Below are 25,423 nucleotides of genomic sequence, written 5' to 3' on the forward strand. Positions count from 1 at the left end.
TCAGGCCAAACTTACAAAGGACTGAGAGTTGTCCTTAGAACCAGAGTAAGAACGGCTGGCTTGTTTTGCCTCTCCTAGGTCATTACAGCCTATTCCAATGAGGAGAAACCTCTTGTTTTATGTTTCTTTGTACAGTTTTGCATCTGAAAGATATCGATGTTTGACATTCATCTTTTCTGATTTGAGAATCCAGGCTATGTGTTTATATGACTTACGCTGGAGATTGAGTACAGTATGATTGAACCTGGTGAGTTGGCTTAGTGTTGTTATTATAAATAACTGCAATCTGGCATCTAGAATATTAGAAAAGGCAAACAGTTATAGCAGCATGAGTTAGGATGCAATACAGTTGTGCCTAGGAAAGAAGTGAGAAACGCCTGCAGTGAAAGCCCTGCCTGGGAAGGTCACAGAGCATGTCCTCTTGGAATCCACTTCTGAGCACGAGAGGGACAAGGAAGCAACCAGGACTCATCGAATCATAGAATCAGAGAGTCACAGAAGCGACCCCAGAACCCACCCAGCCCCCCGTGCCGTGGGCAGGGCTGCCCCCCACCAGCTCAGCTGCCCAGGGCCCCATCCAACCTGGCCTTGAGCGCCTCCAGGGATGGGGCACCACAGCTTCTGTGGGCAGCTGTGCCAGCGCCTCACCGTTCCCTGGGTAAAAAATGTTTTTCCTAACATCTTGCCTACATCTCCCCTCCTAGTTTAAACTGTGCTTGACGTGAATTCGCCAAGGGCACACTATGCCTGGCCTGCATCTGATTGCACTGTGACAAAACGCCCAGTGTTCCAAGCAGAAGTTTTTGTAACGCAGAGAAAATGTTATTTTACTCAAGAAAAGTTCTTGGTAAAGATCTTTGAAATCGTATGCTAAAGAATCTACTTCCTCATCTCTTCAGTACTTTTTGGAAACACACCTGCTTGTAAGGCCTGAACATGAGAGTTGCCCTGCAGCAATAGTTTCTTTGTTGGTTAGATAACTTTCTTCACAACAGAAGTCCCTGTACACTTCTGAATATTGCTTATACACGGCAACATAATGCAAGCCTCAGAAAAATGTTCATCAAAGCAGATCTGAATCCTTGTGGCTAGTTCTTAAATGGGAATTAAAGTAGCTTCCCTATTTATAATGCTGAGGCTGCTGGGCAAGACACAGTAGACGACTTAAATTAAATGTCAAATCATGAGGTACTAACAATAAATAATGGAGAGATTTCTCTTGCCTTCAGTGGCTATGGATAAGCCACTGGAGAAACTATTTAGTGCAAGGAGGATGTGCAGTCCTAGGTGGATCATTCTGACCACATCTATGCATTTTTTCACTTGGATGAAGAGAGCGGGCCTGTGTGAGCCTCCCATCTCAGAGCCTTTGTGGTCCCAGGAGCCATAAAGTAGTTGGGAAAGGATCCCTCATCAATCATACCAGCATCATTTTCTCCTCAGGATGGTATTTGCTGTGTGCTTTCCTTGCTGGGAAGCCTTCCTTTGCACTGTCCCTGCTCAGTGCATATTATGTATCTGTCTGCACTGGATCTTGGCCTGACTGCTCAGGGGACTGCTTGCTCTGTTGCACAGCTGGTGGGTGGGAAGGAGTTACCAGGAAAAGGGAAAGCAGAACAAACAATGGAGGTAGAAGGGAACAGTCACTTCTCTTTTGCTGTGTAGGATATGCATTGCTAATGGCCCCTTGGGTGTGGATTTTGAGACCAGCAGTGGAGTGTTCACTCTGTTGAGCAGATGATTCTACCAAGTGTGGGTTTTCTCCCCTTTCCCTTACCCTGGAGGTAGCAGCAGAGGCTGCTGGTAGTGCTACAGATGCAACTTGCCCATACAGACAGTTCCAAGAAGTCAGGTAACGGGAAGGATGTGAGTGCAGGTTCCCTCCAGTTTATCTTTACTATGTGACTGTCAGGAGGAAGAATCTGATGGGAATTTCCCCATTTGTAACTGAGCACCATGTCCTAATGACATCTGAAAATATCCATTTCTTACCAATATCTTTCCACTGTACCCCGGTCTGCTCCCATTGATCTCTTCCATTGAAACACTGCTCTACCATGAGAACATTGGAAAAACGGAACAAGAGCTACTCTGTCCCATTAAGAAAATCATTCCTTGATTTGCACAAACACAAAGTAGGTTTTTTGTGTTTGAGCATCTAGTCCTAACAGCAGAAGATCCAGTAACTTCATTCCCCACAGCTGAGGGATATTTAGAAAGCTGTCCCACCCCTATTGGAAGTTTGGCTTAAATAGTAGCAGCTATTCTAAATGAAAGTGTGATTTAGGAATGCTTTGTGGGGTGCTAGTGAAGCTGCTGAAGGGAGTTAGCTTTATAGGAAAAAGCAAGATGGATGTGCAATGGGATAGGACCTTAGCTTTTATTTCCTCAACAAGATTTTGGTATTAGTTACCTCTGGCTATTGTTATGTCACAGCTCATCTGAAGGTGAGTATTATGAGCTTAAATAACATATCATCTGAAAAGTCTATGGATAACTTCTGGCTGTGAGCTCACCTCTATTTCTCCCACCCTTCTCTTCTGTAGATGTTGCAGTAATATTTGCAATTGGCAAAGGGAGCCTGGTATGGGGAGAGTATAAACAGCCTTGTTAAGGGGAAAAGCATTTTTAAATCCTTCCTGTCTTACTCACCACACTGAGCATAGTGTAATGGTAACTTAAATTGTTGGGGGAGGTGACAGTTTAGTATCTGAACTTAATTACTTTGCTCAGCTTGCAACACCCTGGAGTACATGTAGTATAGCCTGCCATGCTGCAATCCCCTCAGGTATTAATTATTTTTCCTTTTGTGTCTTAATCATCAACTGTGCAGTTCTGTGGTAGACTTTGAGCCAAGAACTGTGATGGTGGAGGAAACACACAGAGTCACTTATGAAAAGGAAATTCCTGTGCTGAAATCCACTGTGGGAGTCTATTGACAAAAAGTAGATGCTGCCTGAGTTTCAGTCATCTGTTCAATGGTCCTAAAGTTTCTTTAACTCTCTGAATCTACAGCCTTTATCGTTTGTTCTAATCAACTTTCTATTGCTATTGGAAATAGCCTTGGTCTTTGCCAGAGTAAGAGAATCTGTTATAAGAGGGTTGTAAACAAGGAAGGTGAAACCGAGAAGAGGTCCTGCAGGCAAAAGAAAGGAGGTTTGAATTAAGTTGTGAGAGAAGTCAATCTTCTTCCTTTATTGTTTATTCTAGAGGCGTTTCCATCCAAGCAATAGCAATACTGCAATGACTGTACTGGTACCTGGCAACATAATAGAGCTTAGCCTTAAAGCATTTTTTCCTTGTTTCTGGACCACTCCTCAACAGGCGTAAAGCACTTATTATGATATTGCCTGCATGTAGAAATTATTTCATGGTTAGCAGCTCGGTGATGTTCTATCACGTTCTTGGTTAATACATAAGCTCATCTGGATACAGTAATATTCTTCATAACATCTTTCAGAAATTATCTTCTTAAATCAAAATGTATTTATCCAGTTGGAATCAAGGTGAAGAGACCATGCCCTCTTTCAGTTTGTTTAAAATACTAAGAAGAAAATGGCATGTGAATCATTCTACTCCCTGCTGTAACTTCGAGTTTTTTCTTGAAGAAACAAATGTAGTTGGGGGTGTATTTTATATCTGGTTGAGAAAAATGCTCCTTAAGAGCCTGGTCTAGGGAAGAAGCTACCTACTATGGAGAAAGGCACTCTTATAGCTGAGAATCTTGCCTTTATGATCTCCTGTGGAATCTCTGTTTTCTCCTGAGTCTCAGTATGAGGATCCTAGAACATTGTTTTGTTTTAGGCCATTCCATATCTTTCCAGTTCTTTTTTGTTAGCAATTTATTTTAATACTTTTTTTTTGTGCTTGCTTTGTGTGCAGTGGATCTACTTCTTCAAAATAGATATTTCTGTGAAATTTACAGCACTTCTGTATATAGTACTTTCTGGGATTTACTTTCTCTTGTTCTTTTATAAGGATTAGCAGAACAATTAGTACTCCTTGGCATTGTGAGACTACAAGCATACAGTTCCATGATTCTATGATAACATTCCAAACAGCTTTAGGGATCAAAAACTTGCCAGTGATGTTTTGCAATACTATTTGTAAGTCAGAGACTGTTTGATTAACTTAGCAGTTCTTGTCTTGAACACATATTTTAAGTGCTAGAAGAATACTTCTACTCAGAAAAATGAGATATTGCTGGAATAGATGACAAAGTATCCTCTCTAACTATTATCCTAATACGAAATAGCACAGATTTTCTCAGCTGAGGTGCTGTTTCAGGAAGGGAGTTGCCTACTGTCATGTTCTTTAAACACTGCATATATAAGGTATCAGCTCAACTCCAGCAGGGCCACCCAGAGCAGGGTGCCCAGGCCCATGGCCAGGTAGAATCTGGAGATTTCTTAGGAGGAGACTCCACAGCCTCTGGGCAGCCTGTGCTGGTACTTGGTTATCCACACAGTACAGAAGTGCTCCTGATACCCAGAACCTTTTGGATCTTTCTGTTAAGTTCTCAGCTTTGTCTGAGTATAATAGAAGATGGTTTCTGGGATTTTTTTTTTTTTTTTAATCTCTAGCAGATCTTGCTGTTGTCACAGGATTATCTCTAGATACATCTGTGACGGGGGGCACAGGCCCTGGAAAAAAGAGACACCCCGTATTCCTTATACAAACAAACAATATGCATTATGTATACACACATCTATATACACGGAATCACTGACGGCACTCCCCCAGCATCAAATTCCCTTGTGGTACACACTGAACATTCCCAATTTTCTCCATCACTCACCAAGTGCACCCAGGTCTCTGTGCAAAAACAGTTCCACCAAGAGGTTTGCCCTTTCCAGAAGCTGCAAGGACCCAAACAGCTTTTCCCAACGTGCTCTTTACGTGTACTACAGGGACCTTATCTACCTCTACAGTATGTAGGGAGCTGGATTTTGTAGGACCATCTCGATTGACCAATCCTCTGGTGTTGACCAACCAGGTGGCTTCTGCCAAATGCTTCTCCCAGTGCTTAAATGTGCCAAGTCCTCCAGGGATGCTGCCCCTTTCATCAGAATACTCAAAATGCCCATAATAGGCAGTAAATGGAACCAGAACGTTAACTCTTTAACTCCAACTGTTTCACATGATGTTTTGATCTGGAATACTGACCAAAAAAAACCAAAAAAACCAAAACTGCTATTACAGAAATGTGGTAGGATTAATTGCACAACTGGAACACTAATATACAGGGGCTATGGGCTTTTAAAAAGAGAGAGGCAGGGCAGGAGGAGAAGGGTAGTTGCCCTCTCTTTTAAGAAGTGGGTATAGAATCATAAGGTTGGAAAGGACCCACAAGATCATCTAGTCCAGCTGTCCTCCCATTACCATTGCTACCCCAATCTTCTAAACTCTATCTTGTAGCTTCTCATCCAGATGCCTCTTGGACGCTGCCGGGAACAGCGACTCCCCACCTCCCTGGGAACTCTGTTAATCTTGTGCTTAAAGTAACTGGCAATGAAGAAATGCACATCCATAAATCAATGGATACTAACCTCTGATTTATTTATTTAATGGGTCACATGTTCTACGTTCACCATGAACACGGATAAAGGCAACTTATTTCCTCCTCTACTCTTTGTATTGGCATTCATGCTGTTGAATACACTCCTTTCATAATACTATATTTTGTCAGTATTCTACAGTTATTATTTCCTTAAAAACACTCCTGTGATATCAACTGTATAATAAACTATAATTCAAAGTAAAATATCAGCCATTTCATCCATGAGAGAGAATAATAAAGCCATAATAAAAAGGAATAAAGTTTAACAATATAATGTAGCATGAAGTTTTATAGACTCCATGCAAATGTTAAAATCTATAAATTTTTTTATAGTGTAATATAGTAAAAAAAAAAAAAAAAAAGTAAAAAATAGTTAAAAAGAGGACAAAAGGGAGTGGAGAAAGGCAACAGTAGCAGGCTAGTTTACTGCTGAAATTCTGATTTCTTTTTATAATATGGAATGTGGAAAAAATTATGTGTATGAAATAATTTGCTTGTGGCTTATTTTAACTATTATAAGTATTACAAGTAAACCGAATAAGGAAATCGAAAGTTTCTACTTCCCAGCCCAGTCTACTTGTAAATTCAGAAACTTTAAAGGCTGATCATCTCTCTCCTTGTCTCTCTTTGCTCACACCTAGTATCCATGAACGCACTTTGCATTTTTCTCATCATACTCCTTCTGTTTGTTGTCTATCTATTTTGGTTCTAACTGAAGGTGAAAGGATGCACAAATATGGAAAAGTGGACAGAAGATCAAATTCTCCTTATAACCATTTCCTCTATGTTATATCTCACAAGTTATAGAATGGGTGATACGAATACAAAACCTCCGTTTTCTAGCAGTCTAATGATTCATTGTACTCATCCATTACTTAATCTGTCTTCTGGCACTACATCATGCTAGGCATTTGTATTTAAATAAAACTTCTAAAAACTGAAGTAAATACATTTTGTTAAAAAAATTCTGCCTTTGGAGACAGCTGAGCTTGGCTGTACAGGGCTCTGAACACATGATGCAGCTGCAGGTGTTCCTGTTTGTTGCAGGGGAGTTGTAGACGATCTTTAAGGGCTATTTCCAACTCAAATGTTTCTATGATTCTATGAAAGGAAGCTGTAGTGAGGTGGTTGTCACTCATTTCTCATGTGACAAGTGATAAAACACAAAGGAATAGAATCGAGCTGTGCCTTGGGTTAGATTTGATGTTAGGAAGTACTTCCTCGTGGAAACTCTGGTCAGGGATTGGAACAGGTTGCCTGGGCAATTGGTGCAGTGGTATAGCCCCCATCCCTGGCAGCATTCAAGATGTGGATACAACACTCAGGGATGTGGTTTAGTGGTGGACTTAGTAGTATTAATTGATGGTTGGACTTCATGATTTTAAAGATCTTTTCCAAGCTAAATTATTCCATGATGTAGCTGCTTCTGTTGACAGATGGTTCATCACTGACAACAGCAGAGTGCATTTTGCTCACATAGTCAAGATTATTGTAGGATTTCCAAAAAGGAAGAAGAGTAAGCATAAAATAAAGATCTGGCTGAGCATTTCTAGAATCATTCACTTCAGAACTGCAAGTTGAGGAACAGGAGTTTTTTCAAGACTCCTTAAGGGCTGTTCCACATCTCCACATGCTCACCTGTAGGATTTTAAGGGTAACCTGCACCTAAGAGGGAGAGGGGCCAGCTTCTGTTCACCATATTCACCCTGAAAAATTGCACAAAGTTTCAGGAAAACTTCCATATGTTTCAAGAGGATTAAGGGGAAGGAAGGAGCACAAATGCAGGAATAGGCAGTAAAGGTAACACCAAGAAATGTTTGGACTAACACCTGCCATGCCATCGACTAACCAGCCATGATGTATAACTATTACAACAATTCAAGTTTCTTATTAAAGACCAGAAAATAATTTCTTCACTGATACTGAGACCTTATTTGCAGTCCTAAGCAACAGAAGGCGTGGTCTCTCTACAGTAGAGATTTTCACTAAATGTGGAAATCCTTTAGTTTTTATCATACAGGCAAAACACAGGCTGCAGAAAATGATACTTTAGATAAAATTGGACTTCAATAACCAAGGGAATTATACTTCCTCAGTCTACTTTGAGATCCAAAACTCAATTGTATGAATTACATAAAAGTGTGTTATGTGAATCTAACAACCATCCAATAAAGATGTGCTTGAATTGAGGTAGATACAAAGATGTTCCTTGCCTAAAATCCGGTACTGCACTTAAAAAAAATAACAAACAAAACCAACCATTAAAATTACTGTCATGTGATGGCACTGCCTTGAGAGAAAAGCATGTGAGAACTGTTCCCCAAGCTAAACTATTCAGAATAACTATATTAAGCAACTAAAGTAGGTAAAGTAAAACCTACTGCTTGTTCCGCAAGTGCTTTCTATAACTTAGAATTTAATGAAACATTTAATTAGGAACATTTCTACAACCCACAAACTCTTACAACATTAGGCATAGCAGGTATCTATGAAGATGTGGAATTTCAGTACTAACAATTCTAACTGGTCACACACTTGTTTGCTCATTTATGATGCCCAGCACACCTGGATTATGCAATTCAGAAGAAAAGCACAGTAAAAGGTCATTTAAAAAAACAAAAACCCATACAATTCATATGCCTAAGGAAGATATTTTCTTTAAACACTTGGATGAATCATGTGTTCTCTCTCATACCATAGCTAAATCTTTTGCTTATTAGTTGTTGATTTGAAATTCTCAGGCGAGTAAAGCTATGCTTATCTGCACATATCTGTACCTTGTAAATTGAGTTAATCATGAAGTCCTAAAGTAAAACGTGCAGTAAAGTCTAGTAAGTCACTGCCATTTGAACCATGCATTTATCCAAGGCACTGCATAAAAAACAATCAGTCTAATACACGAAAATCTGAACCTTCTAACAAGGTTGACTTTTTTCCTTTTTTTCACATCAAGTGACCAAAGGCAGCATACAAAGTATTACAAGGAAGTTCACAAGTTCTGGGTCCTTCATCATAGTCATACTGAACATTGGCCCCTTATGTAAGTCACACACACACACACAAAGCTGTAAAAGGTAATAAAAAAAAATACAATTTTATTGTGTTAGTCTGCATATGTATTGATACAGTTGTTCTGAGAATGCTTCTGAGGAAAATTTTTCCATAAATCTGACTCTCCCAGCTGCTCCCATTGAGTCCTTCAAGAGAGGATCTCTCACGATTTTTTCCATGGCCTCAGAGAATTGTGTTGGCAGAGGATCACACAAAAATCCTGTAACGTTATTCAAAATTGATTCTAAAGGACCACCCGAATTAACTGCTATAACTGGACGTCTCATGTACATTGCCTCCAGAGGAACAATGCCAAAGTGTTCGTTACTTGGTGTGTACAGCACACACACACAGTTACTAAGAAGAGAGATTTTTTGTTCATCTGTGAATGATCTCACAAAAGTGACATGGTCACTAACATTAAGCTTAGTTGCAATTTTCCTTAGTTCTTCATAATGCTCCACATTTTCCAGAACTCGTTTATCATAGCCACCTGCCATAACCAAGTGAACTTCACTCCACTGATGAGAATCGAGTCTTCCTCGAAGCTCATGCAAAGCTTCAAGAGCCAACGCGAGGTTCTTTTTTCTTTCGTACCTATTAATAGATAGAAACAAGAACTTGGTCTTTTTGGGAATCAAGTCAACTATGTCCACAGGAACCACTGTCTCAAAGCTACTGGTGTTGAGTGATGGATAAAGGACATCTGGGTTTATGTGAGACAAGGATTTAAATGTCTCCTTGAACACACTGGCAGTGAATTTGCTGTTCACAACGATGCAGTCTGCCATGCCAGTGGTGTACTCTTCCAGCCAATCCAGTGGCATTCTGTAGAGGCGCTTTAAAAAAGATTCTCTCTTGGTAAGGAGCTGATCAGGAAAGTGACAGTAAAACAAAACCTTCTTCCGTGTTCTGGCCAGCCTGAGTATCGGAATGCAAGCAGACACCTAGTGCAAACCAGAAGAGAGGACAAGGCATTTATTATTTGTGGTAGCACTACTGCTGCAAAGGGTATGACAGAATCATCAAGGTAGGAAAAGATCTCTAAAGCCATCTAATCCAACCGTCAGCCCACCCCCACCATGCCCACTGACCACATCCCTCACTACCACATCTATATGGATCTGGAACACTTCCATGGACGGTGACCCCACCGCCTCCCTGGGCAGCCTGTGCCACTGCCTCACTGCTCTTCCTGAGAAGAAATTCTCTCTAATATCCAAACTGAACCTCGGAGCTCCCCCTCTCAACCCAAGCACCCACTCCCTACGACCCCCAGCCCGCGTTCTTTCTCAGCGCCCAGCACCAAGAGAAAGCTTCAAGAATACGACGGCGCGGCTCACCCCGTCCCCACCAGTCACCCTCAGGACGTTCCCCCCCGCCCCGGCCCTGCCCCTCAAGATGGCGGCCGCCCGCACCTGGTCGCAGATAAAGGCATCGGCGTGCTGCCCGCTGAGCAGCAGGACGTAGAGCGCCACGAAGACCATGCGCAGCGCGGCGCACACCGCGTGCCCGCGGCCCCAGAAGCTGCGCGGCAGCCAGGCCCCGGCGCGGTGCACCGCCAGCTGCCGCGTCTCGGCGAAGCAGCGCCCGGGATCGTAGTGCGCCGTCCACACCTGCACCCGGCAGCCCCGGGCCTTCAGCGCCAGCGCCGCGTCCACCACCAGCCGCTCCGCGCCGCCCAGTCCCAGGTCCGGATGCAGGAATAGCACGGACGGGCCGCTCGCCTCCTCTCCCTCCCCCTGCTCCGCCATGGCGCCGAGCGGCAGCGCGCATGCGCCGCCAGCGGGCTCTAGGGCCACGTCAGCCCATCCTGCCGGCCGCTCTTCTGCCTCCCCTGCCGGGCCGCTCGCACGCTGCCGGGCCGCTCGTCCCACTCCTTCTTGGAGCTGACACCTCAGCATGGCCGCCTGAGGGGACGAAGACGACGTGTGAAGGCGTCTCGTTAGGAAAGAGGCCCGGCAGCGGGCGGAGAGGAGGGAAAGGAGGTAGGCGCTGCGTCAGGCATCGCTGCGGACAGCCCGGGGACCTGAGGGCGGGGCCTCGAGTGGGCGGGGCGGCACTGCTGGTAGGGACGTGGCTGTGGGAAGGGAGTTGCGTCTGCCTGCTGACTGATCGACTGCAGCCAGCGCCGCCGCCATGGTGAGGTTCCACGCTCCTGCGCTGCTGCTTCCAACTCGAGGAGCTCCCCGTCCTGATGTTCTTCCCCTCCTTCTGTTTGTTTCTCCCTAACCCTACTTCTTTCCTCCTCTCGCAGCCCGGGCCGAGCCCTAGCGCCACCAACGTCGGCACGTCCGGCCGCTCCCCCAGCAAGGCCGTGGCTCCCCGCGCCGCTGGTTCCACCGTCCGGCAGAGGTAGGTGCCGCGGCAGTCCTGGGCTCAGCGCTGCGTTGTCCTTCACGGCGTTCCGAGTGAGTGCCGGAGCGGTGCTGAGGGAGAGCTGGGCCGTGCGCTGCATCTCGCTGCGGGCGTGTCAGTGAGGTGTGCTTGAAGGGGAGAGCTGCCGTCGGTCCGGCTGGTGTCGGTCCGGCTTCTCGGCCCTCGTGTTACGTGGGCGTCGTGCCCGCAGCGTATTGTACTGGCCAGTTTTAAGTGCTTGTCTCGTTTCTTCGGTTTGTTGGGCACTCTGTTGATGGAGAGATAACGGATTGTGGCCTTTGCTTTGTTCTGTTACCCCCTAAAGGAAGAACGCCAGCTGTGGCACGAGGAGTGCAGGCCGTGCCACGTCCACAGGCACCGGTGGGATGTGGCGGTTCTACACTGAGGACTCCCCAGGGCTCAAAGTGTAAGTTGAGTGTGAGCGTGGGGTGATGGATTTCAGCTGTTTGGTTTTTGAGTTGAGAGATCAGTGCTGTGGTGTGCAGGGAGAGGTGTGGTGAGCTGATGACTGGTTAGGTGTATTCAGCAGGAAATCTGGTATTTAATCTTTAGAGCTGGAGGGAGGTACAGACTTTTACAACTGTGAAATTGGAAAGGTTACTTGTCACAGTGAATTTAGGCATTAGAAATAGTTGTGTCATTTCTCATAGTTAAACTTTTGTCTTTCCTTACTAGTTGGTGTGTTGTGACATTTTACACTTTCTTGAAAACGTAACATTACAGATTGGCTATGTTTACACAGTGTCAGGTGTTCTTATTAAAAAAAAAAAAAAAAAACCAACAAAGCTTATTTCAGGAAAGCTTTCCAACTAACTAACTTTCCTGTACCTTGTTTCTCTCTGTTACTATGAGAGGAACATTCCCAGGTTACAATCAGACATCTGATGGTAGCTTCTGTTGACAGCAAGAGGGGCACTGTGTTTTTTAGTCCTGGGCTAGTCTAAGTCAGATCAGTTTCTCAAACTCACCTAGCAACCTAATGTGTGAGTAGCTGAGGCAGGAGTGTTTCATCTAACAGGTGCAAATGCAAAGTTATACCCTCAGGTATGAGCTAATGATTTTTGTAGAGTTCACAGCCTCTAGTGTTTTGTTACTGGGCTGAAAAGAGCCAGTATACTTAGTGGTGCCTTTGGTTATGCTTATTGTTTATTTTTTTTTCCTAGGATCAGTTAATATTTCAGGGTTCCTTAAGTGTGCAACTGTCTGTGTGAATGATTGGAGAAGGGCTCACGATATTCTGGCTTACCTTTTTGTGTTCTCCTTTTCACATGCACTTAGCAGTTTTTAACAAAGTTCCTGCAGACTGTCAAAGTAGTGGTGCTCTGCTACTGCAGAATCACTGAAGGAAGCAAGGTAGAGAAAATGGAAAGAATATGAGCAACGGTGTTTTAGAGCATGTTTGTGTGTTGATAGGTAAGGCAAGTGTTTTCTGTATTATGTGGCCTACTGAAAATCAATTAAGAATGGAGAAGAAAATACCTATTCTTCCATCAGGTACAACTTTTAAAATGTAACAGTGATGTAGCTGTCAAAGTAGATTTACCAGCTTCAGCATGATTCACAAGGGAACCTTTAGTTGTTGAGTGGTCAGTTCTAGAAGATGCATTGTTCTAGTCTTCAATGCAAGCAGGTCTGTCGGCAGATTTTCCCATTTACTTGTAAACCAGTGGCTCTGAATCTTAAGGTTTTAGAACGATGAAAGTATGTTTTACAAGCTAGCATGGGTAGCTGTATGTCAAGGCTTTTAATGGGTGAGATGTCTGTAAATGTGTGTTGATTTTAGAGTTTGCTTGCAGGTGAGCTGCAAGATTTTCTAAACTGTGGCTTGGGAGTAGCTTCCTTCATTCCAAGCTTTTTTTGCTTTCTGTATTGATTTCCTATTGCTATAATCTGTCCCATTCAGTATGCTTAAAGATGAAGATGGGTTATATATGGGTTGCAGTTGCCTCAGTTAAATGCTTCAGCAGAATTTGTGATTGCTGTTGTTTAAAGTAGTATAAATCTAAACCTGGGAAATCTTCTGTGGGGTGGGGTTGGCAGACCACTCTTACTCATCTAGTCTAAAGTAAGAGCTCTTTATTATTAGCAAGGATTATTTCATGCTATCTGTGATCAAGATAACTCCGCTGTAGATCAAATGTTTTATATTGTGTGTAATGATATCTCTGATGCTTCAAGGTTTTAGCATCTGTTCTCAGGTCAGAAATAATAAACAAGCCAGTTTCTTTTGTCTCAGGAAAGTACTTTTTTTCTTTTCTGAAATGCAAGATGTTATAAAATATCATTAAAAGCAAAAGGAGCTGAGGGAAATCTGAGAAGGAGATAGGATTATATTTGAATGAGCATTTTGTGCTTTGAAAGAAAGAGTAAAGTCAAACATGCTTTGCTTGCTATGGCACCCGTACCTGTGGTTCCTCTATCTTGTCTTAAACTTGATTGATTACTTGAAGAGCTATAGGCAGTGTTTGTGATGGAACCATAGTGAAATGAAATTGGACTTAAAGTATGGTATGCAGTCCTGTGAAAGGTGCACCTGAGAATGTACAACTCCAAATTTCTGGAGGTGCTTAAGCCAGATTTAATATCTATTTTAAGTGTACACGATGAGCTAGGAAGATCCAGATGTACGAAAGAGTATTGGGGTTGCTTGCTTCGTTTCTGCACGTGCAGTCTGTTTTTGTGTTATGTTATTGGTTTATGTCCAGTGTGGTTTACATCTATGTGTAGGATTCTTTGTACTCAGGACTGCTAAATGATCAATAATGACTGAGACTTAGAATTCAATGGCAGAGGACAGCTTAGGTCTGTTAGAAAAATGTTAGTGAACTTTCTCATTTTAATCAAATTTGAGGTTGTTTTTTACGCTGTGTTCAAGTAATATTTGCCTGCTTCTAAATGGTAAACAGAAGGGTGATTTGTCAAGTGTGACTGGTTAAGAGAAGTCAGTGTTTATAATGTTATACATCTGACACATAGTTGGGTGAGGTAGGTGGTGCAAAGTAGCATTGAGAGAACAGTAGGTAGTGTGAGAAGGGGAAAAAGCAAACAAATCTGTTAAATTGTACACTTTGGGTAATGATTTGATGATGGACTTAACTTTGACATTCTGTGTATCTTGATTAAAAAACAAAACAAAACGACAGCGATCTCCATCTCCCTCCCTCATTGCTGTCATTGTCTTTGAATGAAATAAAACCTTTGGGGAAAAAAAGACAACCAGTGTGAGTTTTACACCAAAATGTGAGTAGCCGCTAGAGGACTCTGTTGTTTCTTGTATCTCACCACATCTCCGCTCAGGCGCCTTAGTAGTAAATACAGATAATAATTTTCTGCAGATTGGTTTCACGGTGATGACTAATAATGAACCATGAATTACTGCTTAAATAAGTGGAAGTTGTTAATGTGATGTGATTTAGAGTTTTACATATCCTAATTGTTATGTAACTGTCTCTTAAAGCAGAGCAGCAGCAGCATTTGTTTAATAAGAGGCGACTGTTTCACTTCTGTGTATTTTATGATATTTCTATGGGAATGGAAAAAGAATTTTCTGTTTCAATTGCACATGAACTGATGAGTTTGCTTTGCTGGTAGTGACTGGCCTTTGGGCAAAGCAAACTTTTTTTGGCTTTGTGTTAATGTATTTTTTTTTTCTTTATTTTTAGTGGGCCTGTTCCAGTTTTGGTCATGAGTCTCCTTTTTATTGCTTCTGTATTTATGCTGCACATCTGGGGTAAATACACTCGTTCATAGACTCAGCTGCCAACTTAAAGCATACATCTTGGACCAAAAATATGGTGGATCCTGGTTGTTCTTGGAGAGAGACTGGGGAAGCCTCCTGTCACCTATTGAAGTCCTACAAACTTTGACTGTAACACAGAATGAGCTTCTCAGTTGTCTGTGCAGGCAGGTTTTAAAGTCTGTAATGGGTCACTGCATCTGTACGTTTAGAATACAGGTATTACAATAAAATTTGTATATGGAAATTGAAATAGTCTTAATGTTTTTCCTCCTATTCCAACCAATAACTAAAGTATTGTACTTGTGGTTTCCGTATATCGCTGTCGCTGATTAAATGTCATTTGACAGTTGAAACCAGGTCATTATACTGCAAGTAGCCATGTAACTTCTTACCAAAAAATCCTTTATGAATGAGGAAGGCAACATAGGGTGCATAGACATGTGATGCTAATGAATGTGTTGTTAAAACAAAGTTGAGATACATGAACTTTGGTTGTGTTCTTTTATTAACTCCAGAAAAGCAAATGCTTTTATTTCCAAATTGTAAGTTAAGCCACTCAATACTGATTATACTAAAAGTATAAAGTTTTCTTGTTTTTCAAACTGCACTTAAGGAAAGGCATAAACAGGTATTCTGATTTAAAAAGAGAAACTGCATGGCTGTCACTGACACATTTCTTCTGTAGGTCTAGGGTCTTTCAGAGATACTTAAGTTGTAAAATGGAGTGGGAGGGCTGGGAAAGCAATGACTACTGTTTAAATAACAGGACATGGAAACATACTTGAGATAAGCTTAAGTGGCTCTTCATGCCCTGCCCATTTTCCTTGAGGGTGTTTTTAGTTTTCCTTGTAGACCATCAGGCAGCTCTTCTTTTTTAACATAAGCAACATATTGGTGTGTTTCTTCTTGTTGGTATGGTCTTGAGATTCAGATAACTGAATCAGGCCTTTCCATGCAGTTGGATGGAATTATTTTAGCCTGTTATCATGTTACAATTTCTCTTTGAATATCTGCTCATACTGTACAAGGAATAATCTTGTTTATGCAGCCTTGGTAAGTGTTAACTGTTTACAAGTTGTAGAATCAGTGTCTATTCCCCCTACCCATTGTCCTATAAATCAGTTCTTAAAGTAGTACTAATTCTGAAATGAAGAAGTGGCTTAAGAGTAAGGAATGTAGTCTTATGTCTATAAGGATAGCTTTTGGGCTGTGCTTAAGTCAATATGTACTAAAAATGTACGGAGAAAGACAGATGATTTAGAGCAGGAACTGAAACTTTCTTACTAAATGTAGTGGTAGAAGAGTTTTGTTTTAGGAGGAGTGGAAGTCAAGAACAGGGAATTCTAATAACTAAAAGAGTGGTATCAGAATACAACAGTGTGGTGGAAACTGCCCGATACATTGTGTGTAAAAGGGGGAAGTTCCACAAATTACCAATGTGCATATGGATGGGAAGTGAAAATGAGATGAAATATGGGAATTGCCTTGCTTCAAAAGACAAAGGTAAATACTTTGCCTAGCAAGAAAATAACATTTGTACAGCCACTGATTTTATTTTAAGGCAAGAAGGAAAATGCTGTCAAAGAAAAAAGCAAATGCAACAGTCTCCATCTCCCTCATTGCTGCCATTGTCTCTGAATGAAATAAAAGCTCTGGAGAAAAAGAGAGACAACAAGCCAATGTGAATTTTAAATAAAAATTAGAGTTTAAAAAAGGGGGAGAGGAGTGGGTCAGATTACGTTGCTAGCTCAGTTTGTGGTACTTTAAGGGAGAGGAATAATGGACTGACTCTTCAGATACCTGAAGGGAAAGAAATAATGGATAATAGTAGTATCTAAGTAGGTAACCTCTGCTTTACTCTGCTTATTATATCATCAAGATATAATTGTCTTTTAAACAATTGTGGTCCTTAAAGGCTATTCTGCCACATCAGTTCTATTTGAAGCCTTCAGTGTTTTTGTTTATCTGGTATCTTGGTCTTCAAATCAGCTGTGAACTTGGAAGAAGAAAAGGGGTATGGAGGAGAGAGTTTGCTGTATAACTGGCATTTTGTTCAGCTGATGTTGTCTGCTACAACAGTGCTGTCCTTAAATGTTCTGTTTCTTAGACTGACTTGTCTTGTAGGTGCTTACATACGCTGTTAAGGAGTGTAGTGTCCTTAGTTCTGCACAAACTACTTCCCTCCCCTTTTGGTATTATATTTTAGAAGTGTAAGCCTTATTATGGTGTTTTTAAAAATGGCAGCTTTAATTCATTAAATAACATTTATACCTAGTTGGATGCATTTAGCTGGAACGTTAGCACTGCTTGATGTTCCTTGCACATCATAAAGACAGATTTCTCTGTATGTTTTCAATTTATGATCACTTTAATGGTTTGCATGAAAGCATTAGATATGTCATGTCTGGATGCTTAAACATACCACGTGCATGAGCTGTAGTGGATTATTACAATCAGTATTTATCAAGAATTTGACTTCCCAGTAGGGCAGATTGCCAAGACCTACCAGAATACTGGTTAATAACATGAAATTCCGTATAGCCTGGATGATTAAATTATGGCTGTGCTGGTAAACAGCAGCTTATCTGTAATACAGGAAACTAGAGTGTCTTTTAGTAATAAGTTGAGGAAGAAGAAAGAATAATTATTTGCAAAGCTTCTTACCAGACAGCAAGGAATTAATAGGACTGTGAATTTGGTCTCTAATTGTATATGATTGAAATACAAACATGTCTGAGCTGAGTTAGAAGTCATAAATATCCTTGTAGTCTATGTTAGCGCTGCAGGAGGAGCTAGGTTCACAAAGGTCTTTACTTAGCAATACAGATAGCTTCAAGAAATCTGTGAGGACTTGCATCTGCAAAGGTAATATGGTGAAGTACTAGAATCTCTTATTCTCGACTTCTAAAAACATTATTTGCAACCTCAGACTTTGTTATTTCTCAGGTAATAAGAAAGGATTTTATAAGGAAGTGGAGCTTACGTAGGTCTGTCATACATGGATGTGTCTGTGCCACATAAGCCTGCCCTCCCTCCCTGAGCAGTAGTGCTGTATGTGAGACAACTGCAGTGAAATTTAACATGAGTAGAAACCAAAAGATGCTCTTCGTGAGGGCTCTCTGAATGAGGTAGCTAGTGGACGGAGACTGTTGGAGTTTCCCTAAGCACTCTAGCTTGTTATTTAATGAAGAGCAGAAGAGCTAGGCTTCTTAAATTCATTTATGTTAGGAAAGACTGTAATTTTTGCCCTGGCACCTTTCTGCACTGAAGTTGAACGCTACAAGCTGTGGATCTCTGGAGATATGGGCTTCATTAGTTCAGATGTTGCAGAACTAGTTCCTTCTTTTTGCGGTCTGTGCAGGAGCCAGCTATACTACACAAAAGCAAATGTTTTTCCTCTAAGCTACACTATTTACTGGTACCCAATCAGTCACATGCAGGCCAGCCTTCTTTGTGGTGTGCACAGAGCTTGTGATCTATCTTCTGCCATCACATTGGGATAAAACTGTGTCTCTGATGGTCAATTCAAACATTTCTGGTTCTTGAAGGGAAGGGCAGGTTTTAAGTACAGGTGTCATCTTGCAAAGACTGTCCCCTGCATACTCTGCTTCTTACACCGGGAAGGTTTTTTTTATCACATCAGACTCTGAATTTACCCTCCAAGAAGAAATGGTTAGCTCTTTTCAATATTTCATTTATCTCCAGCTGTTTCTTAGGATCTCTGAGACTGTCATAACATACTGTCTGTCCTCACTGCTGTCCTCAGTACTGTTTTGCTATAAGTTATCATGCCTTTGCTGCAGAGACAGGTATACATGCATGTCTCTTTACAGATATGTATATAGTTAGTCTGTCTGCTTAGAAATGCATTAAGATGAGTCTTTGAAAATGTAAGATTTTGTGTCCTTATTAGTCTGCACTGTGGCAGCAGTGTGAGAAGCAAATGGAACAGCTTGTGTTCTTTTTCTCAGCTGTGCTGGCTAGAGATGAGTGGATGTTATATTGAGATCACATGGTGAGGGCTAAATGATTTTATAAATACATTAATGGCTTCCAGGAGGAGTTTTGCAGAAAGTTGTATTTTTTTTTTTCTGGAGAAAAGATATAGTGCTTTTTCCTTCAAAGACTAAGCTGTTACACTTCCAACATTGATAGCGTGGCTGTGTTGACAACTTTATATTAGCTGTTTATATAATGTGTTGCATAGAGGGCTATGTTTTGTAGCCTTGGTATTGTTAGTAAAATATTAAGACTTATATTTTTAATAATATTAATATTATTTTTAATTTGGAATGTGTCTTATCAGAAGGGATTGTCTGCCTTTTACCTTTTTTATTGAGGGAAAGTTGTGTCTTATGAATTCTGCTTTTGATTTCAGAAGCCACTTGAAAGAAAGGCAAAGCAAGAACAGATATAAAGTTACTGAATATACCTAATTCCTGAACTTGTCTGTGACGTCTTGTTAGTACTGTATTCTAGTAATCTCTTACTGTCTGGAGGCTGCCAATTATAATCCATAGCACAATTCAGTAGCATAATGCTCTGATAGAGGAGCATGACGGGTACTACTGAACGGAAAAGACTCATTCTCCTTGTGAGAAAATCCCAGTTCAAATGTGGATCACAAGAGATCTGACACGCTTGTTGTATTGGCCTGCAGGTTGCAAGTAATTGTTCGTGCTTCATATTTTGAAGGATTTTTAACAATTCCACCTTGAAGTAACTGACCAACTACAAATGGAAGTACTTGAAATAACACTTTCATTTATGAAACTGAGCTAAGCAAAACTTCTCATGCGCAGAGTTGTTTGTCATAATGTTAACCAAATGAGATCACGCTTGTCTTGTTGTTCAAGCCAAATTAAAACAACATATTTCTTCCAGAAGATTGCTTTTTTAATGTCATTCTTTTTTAGATATTTGAAGAGATCAGGAAGATACATGGAAGCTACAAAGATCAGGAAGAAGATCATGTTTGGTTGAAGTTGCGTACTCTGGGCAGACTGTAAGGGTTTGTGGTATCTGTGATCCCCCCCCAGCTTACTATAGGGATGAGATGGTCATTTGTGGAGAGGATGGGTGTTGTAGCCGTGGGTCAGCATGCAGGAGTCCCTCTGGGTGGGAGGGCGAGCAAGTCAAAAGACTGAAGCACTTTATCTCCTGTTCTTCAGCTTGATCAACTGCCCTTCTGTAGCTGTTCCCTCAGCATTCCAAAACGACAGTTAAAAGGTGTTTGTTTCCCTAGGAAAAAAGTAGTCAACAGCTAATGAACTTCTTTATGAATAATGTTTTCATGTCCAGCAATGTTAGCTTTTCATGTCTCTAGTACACTTTCAGTAAGTAGGCATGAAATGATAAATGCAGTTAGCCACAACTTATAATAAATGATAGATTGAAATGCAGTAAGCCACATCTTCCTCCTACACAATGGAAAATAAAGCCATCTTTCTTGTAAATAGCAAAGTTAGCATTCAGGAGGATCTGCTACTATTACATTCACGGTATTTTCAGAAGGTAATCCATGAACAAAAAAACATTAAATTGAATATTGAAAGTATGTTTAAAAAAAATAAGATACTTTCTATAATCATAACAATTTTTAAAATTATTTCAGAAATCTTTAAAAAAAAAAAATAAAAATTGCTTGTGGTTGAAATGAGAGCCAAGTTGATTGCCAAGCATTAACATTTTCCATGAACTGAAGATTCAAATTGTAGTCAGCATTTAACACTAGCTAACTTTGGCAATGTAAAGGAAAATTGGAAATATGAGTAGAGGTCATTAAGTGGACTCAGGGAAGTCACTGGTCCAGCTCCTTACTTACTGTCTGGCAGGCATCAGAGGTTGATCAGATCCTTGGCCAATTGATTTTTGAAAGATTGCAAGTTTGGAGATTCCAGTTTCCCTGGGTACCTGTTCCTGTTTTTAACAGCTTTTGTGGTAACATCATCTTCTGTCTGATCAGAAGTTTCCTTGTTTGACCTTGCAGTGGTTGCCTATCATCCTTCTGGTGTGTGCTGCTGAGAAGAATCTGGCTCCATCTTCTCTGGTAGGTGAGGAAACCAAGTAGGTTGCCCTCTCGGCCCTCGTGCTCCAGTCCCCTAACTGTCTGTGCTCTAAATGGTCCCCTCCTGGACTCTCCAGTTTGTTACTATTTTTTCTGTACTAGGCTCAACACTGGATGCAGTATTCCAAGTGAGTGTCAAATACAGGGGTACCTTTTATATTAGTTTCCTTCACACCTTGGCTATGTATCTTATGGTATGGTATTGCAGGGATGCACTGTTGTTTTTTGTTCCACTTGTCCACTGGAATATCCAGACCCTTTTGTGTAGGGTTGCTCTCTGAACAGTCAGTCTGTGTATTGGAGCAACACAAGGCATATTCAAGGTGCAGGACTTTCAGGAAGGACATTTGTCTTTGCTGAACGTTTCTCCAAATTAAGATCCCTCAGATGGAAGTGCTATTTTCCAGCCTAGCTATCACTTGTTGCAGGTTGGTGTCTTCACAAGCTTGCTGAAAATGCAGATAATAAGGCCAACTGTGTTCCTGCCAGGGAGTATGCAGATTAGTCCGCATCACTGCAGGTTCACATTAGGCTTCTGTCCTGTTTTTGACCATCTTCAAAAACAAAACAACAACAAACCTGGTCTTGTTTGCAAGGCTAGCATATAGAGACTGAATTTGATGTAAGAACATATTTTAGCCCCATGCTGTATTTTACATGGACAAAAAAGGGAAAACTTAGATATGCTTGAGAGGTTTCCAAGCACCTTCCCAAAATTCACTTGGCACTGTTCCCAAGCCTTCTGCTTGTTCATTTTTCTCTTACCACCTGTGCATTCAGATTCATCTGCTGGCTTATAAAGTTATTTTTATATGAAGTTCTTGCTTCCCAATAGCCTACACCATTTCTTTTATTTGTAGGTTTCTCACAGACCATCATAGAGCATCTCTTTAACGTGTGTGAGGTAGCCAGAGCAACACGTAAAAACTCATTTCTGATACACCTTCAGCAATTAGTGTTTACTTTTCTGTATTTCCTTTCGGCATTCCCAGCAATCCCTATTGTAGGAAGAAAACTGTACATTCATACATATTTGCCCTTCATTCCTTTTTTCTGTGAACTAATTCCCTGAAAGAAAAAAGAACTGTAAGTATATAACTGTCACCATTGTGAAAAAGGGTTCAGCTTATAGGCAATAAAATAAAGGCATAGTAAGCTGATATCTCTGTATCCAAGTACCGAGTCTAGTGGGCAGCTCCTCTCTCCTTTGTCTCTGCAGACAGATTTTCTTAGATTTACCAATGCTGCTGCTCCTATACCTCTTGCTTGCTCTCTGACTGGATGCTCTCTAGGAGGCTTGTTGTTTGTTGCGATGAAAACTCTGTTTCTTTCTCATGGTAGCCTTCACCCGCCTAGAGTCTCAGTGTTGGGTGGCCTTCTCCCCATTCTCAAGCAAACAGGATGCTAAAAGCTTTGAGGTAGAACCCCATTCTGTAATCCCAGGTGAGTGCCTGTGCTGATTTGCACAGCCAGGTGCCATGAAGTGACTGAAGAATGGCTGTTTTCCAGAGAGATAAGGTACAGGCATCTGGGTGTTTATACCCAGCTCACCTTTGCCATATAGACATCACAGTTTAGAGGCAGTAGCCATGAAATCCGCTTGCTTTGCTCTCATAGGCGTTGCATCATAAAAGCCTTTCCTAAATGGATGTAACTGTAATCTAAGATGCTATGAGCTTCCCTTGTCTTGTTTGAGAAATTACCCTGGCATAAGTGCAGCAGCTAGCTATCTGTGTGTGTAAAAAGACACCTTGTATCAGTGAGGTTGTAGGCGTAGTCATGCCAAGCTTAGTAAAATCTGTAGCTGATTCACAGTCTAAGTAAATACGTCTGTACTTTGGGAATATGGTACTGCTGTGACAGAGTGTACTGCCTTGCCCCTACCATGCATGGGTGTCAGAAAATGAAGTAAATTGATATCTTGAAAGACCATCTAATAATTATATTTTGTTGAGAAGTGCTGTGAAACAATTGTTCTAATGCTTCATAGTCTGTTTCCCCACCATCTGCTGTTACACAGTGGCTCTCAGAATATTGAAAGTTAGGAAAAAAGATTGTTTCTGATACTGATAATTCATGAATAAAATGATTGAGGACCTTTGCTATTAAAAATTGGCATAAATTCCCTTCGCAGCATCCTGTCTTACCCTGTCTTAGTGAAGTAAACAGGTGTGAAGAAGCTGCAAGGGCAGAATGCAGTGATGGAGGGATGGCGTTGCAGGGTCAGACATTTCAGGTGGAATAAGCCTTTTAAAAATGTATGTATACAGATACGTGTGTGTGTGTGTGTGTGTATATGTGTATATATATATGTATATATATATATGTATATATATGTGTGTGTGTGTGTGTATATGTGTATATATATATGTATATATATATATGTGTGTATATATGTGTGTGTGTGTATATATATATGTATATATATATATATATATACACACATATATGTATCTGTATACATTTAAAGGAAAATCCTGTAAGAACTTTGTGTCAGCATACCATGACAATAAATTTACGTAGTTACTGTAAAATGGGGAACAATCAGAACTTTGATGGCATATGACCTTCATTAAAATACCAGTTTAGAGTGGACAGTGAGTGTTTGCTTTTGTTTGTGGACTTGATATTATTTATTATTATTTTAATTTAATTAAAATAATTATTTGTAATTATTTATAATTATTTATAATTATAATTTAATTATTTTAATTTAATTATAATATTATTATCCTGCTTTGGCAGGGGGGTTGGACTCGATGATCTCTGGAGGTCCCTTCCAACCCCTACAATTCTGTGATTCTGTGATTATCTATGTAATAAAAGACCTAGCTCCAGTGGCTGAGGTCAGGGAGTTATCTGAGTCTGTTTATGACAGATAGAGTGTTCAGTCCAGTCCTGATTCTGTTTCCCAGCTGGTCACAAATCACACAACAGAAAAGGCTGTAGGAGAGAACTGGGAGGGATTTCTGTGCCTTCATACTGTGGTGGAAGCTGTGAAAAGAGCTGAGCAGGAATGCTCTTGCTTTCTAGGTACGTCTGTTCAAAACTCATGCATGTGTGCAAATATGAACATTAACTACTTAAAAGAATGGTTGAAACATACACACAATTGTTAGTGGTGTTCTTGCAGCCCTAATGAGCAATTAGAAGTGCATGCAGAAATTAATCTCTCAGACTTGATATGAATGCAAAAATTCCTCCAGTTATGCCCATAAACTTGGTCATATGGAAACTCTGCAAGAGAGGTTTAGTGGGTAACTGCTGTGAACCATTTTTATAGTTCTTTATCTAATCTCCCGTGAAAAAGGAGGAGCTCTGAGATTTCTTCTTTGTGAATCAAGCAGAAATTTAACAAGGGAATATTTGATCCTGCTTATTCCAGGTTTTGGCCAAAGTAGTCCCATGGCTCCTTTTCTACTTCAGACAATCATAAGGCTTCTCCCTACTTTCTGATGTTCTTTCTAGCTGCAGTTTCTGGTTAGTGGGTGATGCATAGTTCATGTATAGCTCAGGTTCGTGAATGGCTTATAGTCTGTTAAAAACCTGACTTGGTTTTGACGTGTGGTTGTTTTTGTTACTGCATAGGCATTATCTCCTTTTGCATGTGGAAAGGGGCAGTCGGGGATCACAGACGGCCCAATCCAGGCCCTGATCTTTTTTGCTATGTGAAGTATTGAGCTGCTTACATCTGAGCAATGCCAATGTTTTGCATCAGCTTTTATTTCCACACTGAACCAATGCCACTTCCATTCTCTTCCTGTTTGTGCCCGTCTTTATTGCCAGAAACTATGAACGTTGTGTTAAGGGACGTGGTTTGATGAGAACTATTGGTGATGGGTGGATGGTTGGACTGGATGATCTTGTAGGTCTTTTCCAACCTTTGTGTTTCTGTGATTCTGTGAAAGCACTATTGAGCTCTCTAAGAGGATCTGTAGGGTTCCTGCCTTTTCCAGGAAAAATACAGCTCAAGAAGATGTTGGGTAGGTCTTACACTTTTAAGCTTGCCTGGGACCTTAGGGAATATGTTTCTTTGTAGTATTTATGAAGAAAGAATGGTACTTGTCTCAAGTGAGACTTGCCAAGTTGGGACAAATTTTGTATGTATGTTTCCTCTGAGGTTTGTAATGTCCTGGTGTGGAAGCAGTGTGAAAACTTTCTTAAAGTTACAGCTATTCCTCCACATAATGCACACCTGACGTTGAAGTATAAAATTGATCTAATAAGAGCTGGCTCATGCATGAGCCACCAGTGCGAGGAAATACACGACAGGGACAAAGTGTGTCAGTTTACAGCAGAGGCTTACAGGAAAGACAGTGATAAATGGGAAAATCCAGCAGGGGTGGTCAGGGTCTGGGACACTTGGTTTATGAAGACAAGTTGAGGGAACTGGGCTTGTGTAGTGTGGAGAAGGGTAGGCTTAATATTGGCCTTCCAGATGTCATGGAGAAATTGACAGCAGGCTTTTGACAGTTGTGCATGGCAGAAGGACAAATGTCAATGGGCATGAATTGAAACAAGAAAGATTGGATATAAGGTGAAGCCTTTTCACCATGAGGACATCCAACCATTTGGATCAGGTTGCCCAAAAGATTGTGCAGTCTTCTCTTATGTTTTAAAGACCTTG

At 41.0% G+C, this 25,423-nt stretch overlaps 2 protein-coding genes across 2 annotated transcripts; one reads left to right on the plus strand and one right to left on the minus strand.

Moving 5' to 3' along the window:
• Positions 1–8,655: 8,655 nt before the first annotated feature.
• Positions 8,656–10,365, minus strand: ALG2 (ALG2 alpha-1,3/1,6-mannosyltransferase; the record flags this gene model as incomplete). The annotated part of the gene is made up of 2 exons (XM_079533510.1): positions 8,656–9,558; positions 10,030–10,365. 2 exons carry the CDS (start codon positions 10,363–10,365, stop codon positions 8,656–8,658), a joined length of 1,239 nt encoding a protein of 412 aa, XP_079389636.1.
• A 20-nt stretch (positions 10,366–10,385) lies between these two features.
• Positions 10,386–14,740, plus strand: SEC61B (SEC61 translocon subunit beta; the record flags this gene model as incomplete). The annotated part of the gene is made up of 4 exons (XM_079533890.1): positions 10,386–10,679; positions 10,869–10,966; positions 11,295–11,396; positions 14,653–14,740. 4 exons carry the CDS (start codon positions 10,386–10,388, stop codon positions 14,738–14,740), a joined length of 582 nt encoding a protein of 193 aa, XP_079390016.1.
• Between the last annotated feature and the right edge of the window lie 10,683 nt (positions 14,741–25,423).

This window comes from Tetrao urogallus, assembly GCF_951394365.1.
Source record: "Tetrao urogallus genome assembly, chromosome: 3".
Taxonomy (NCBI): domain Eukaryota; kingdom Metazoa; phylum Chordata; class Aves; order Galliformes; family Phasianidae; genus Tetrao; species Tetrao urogallus.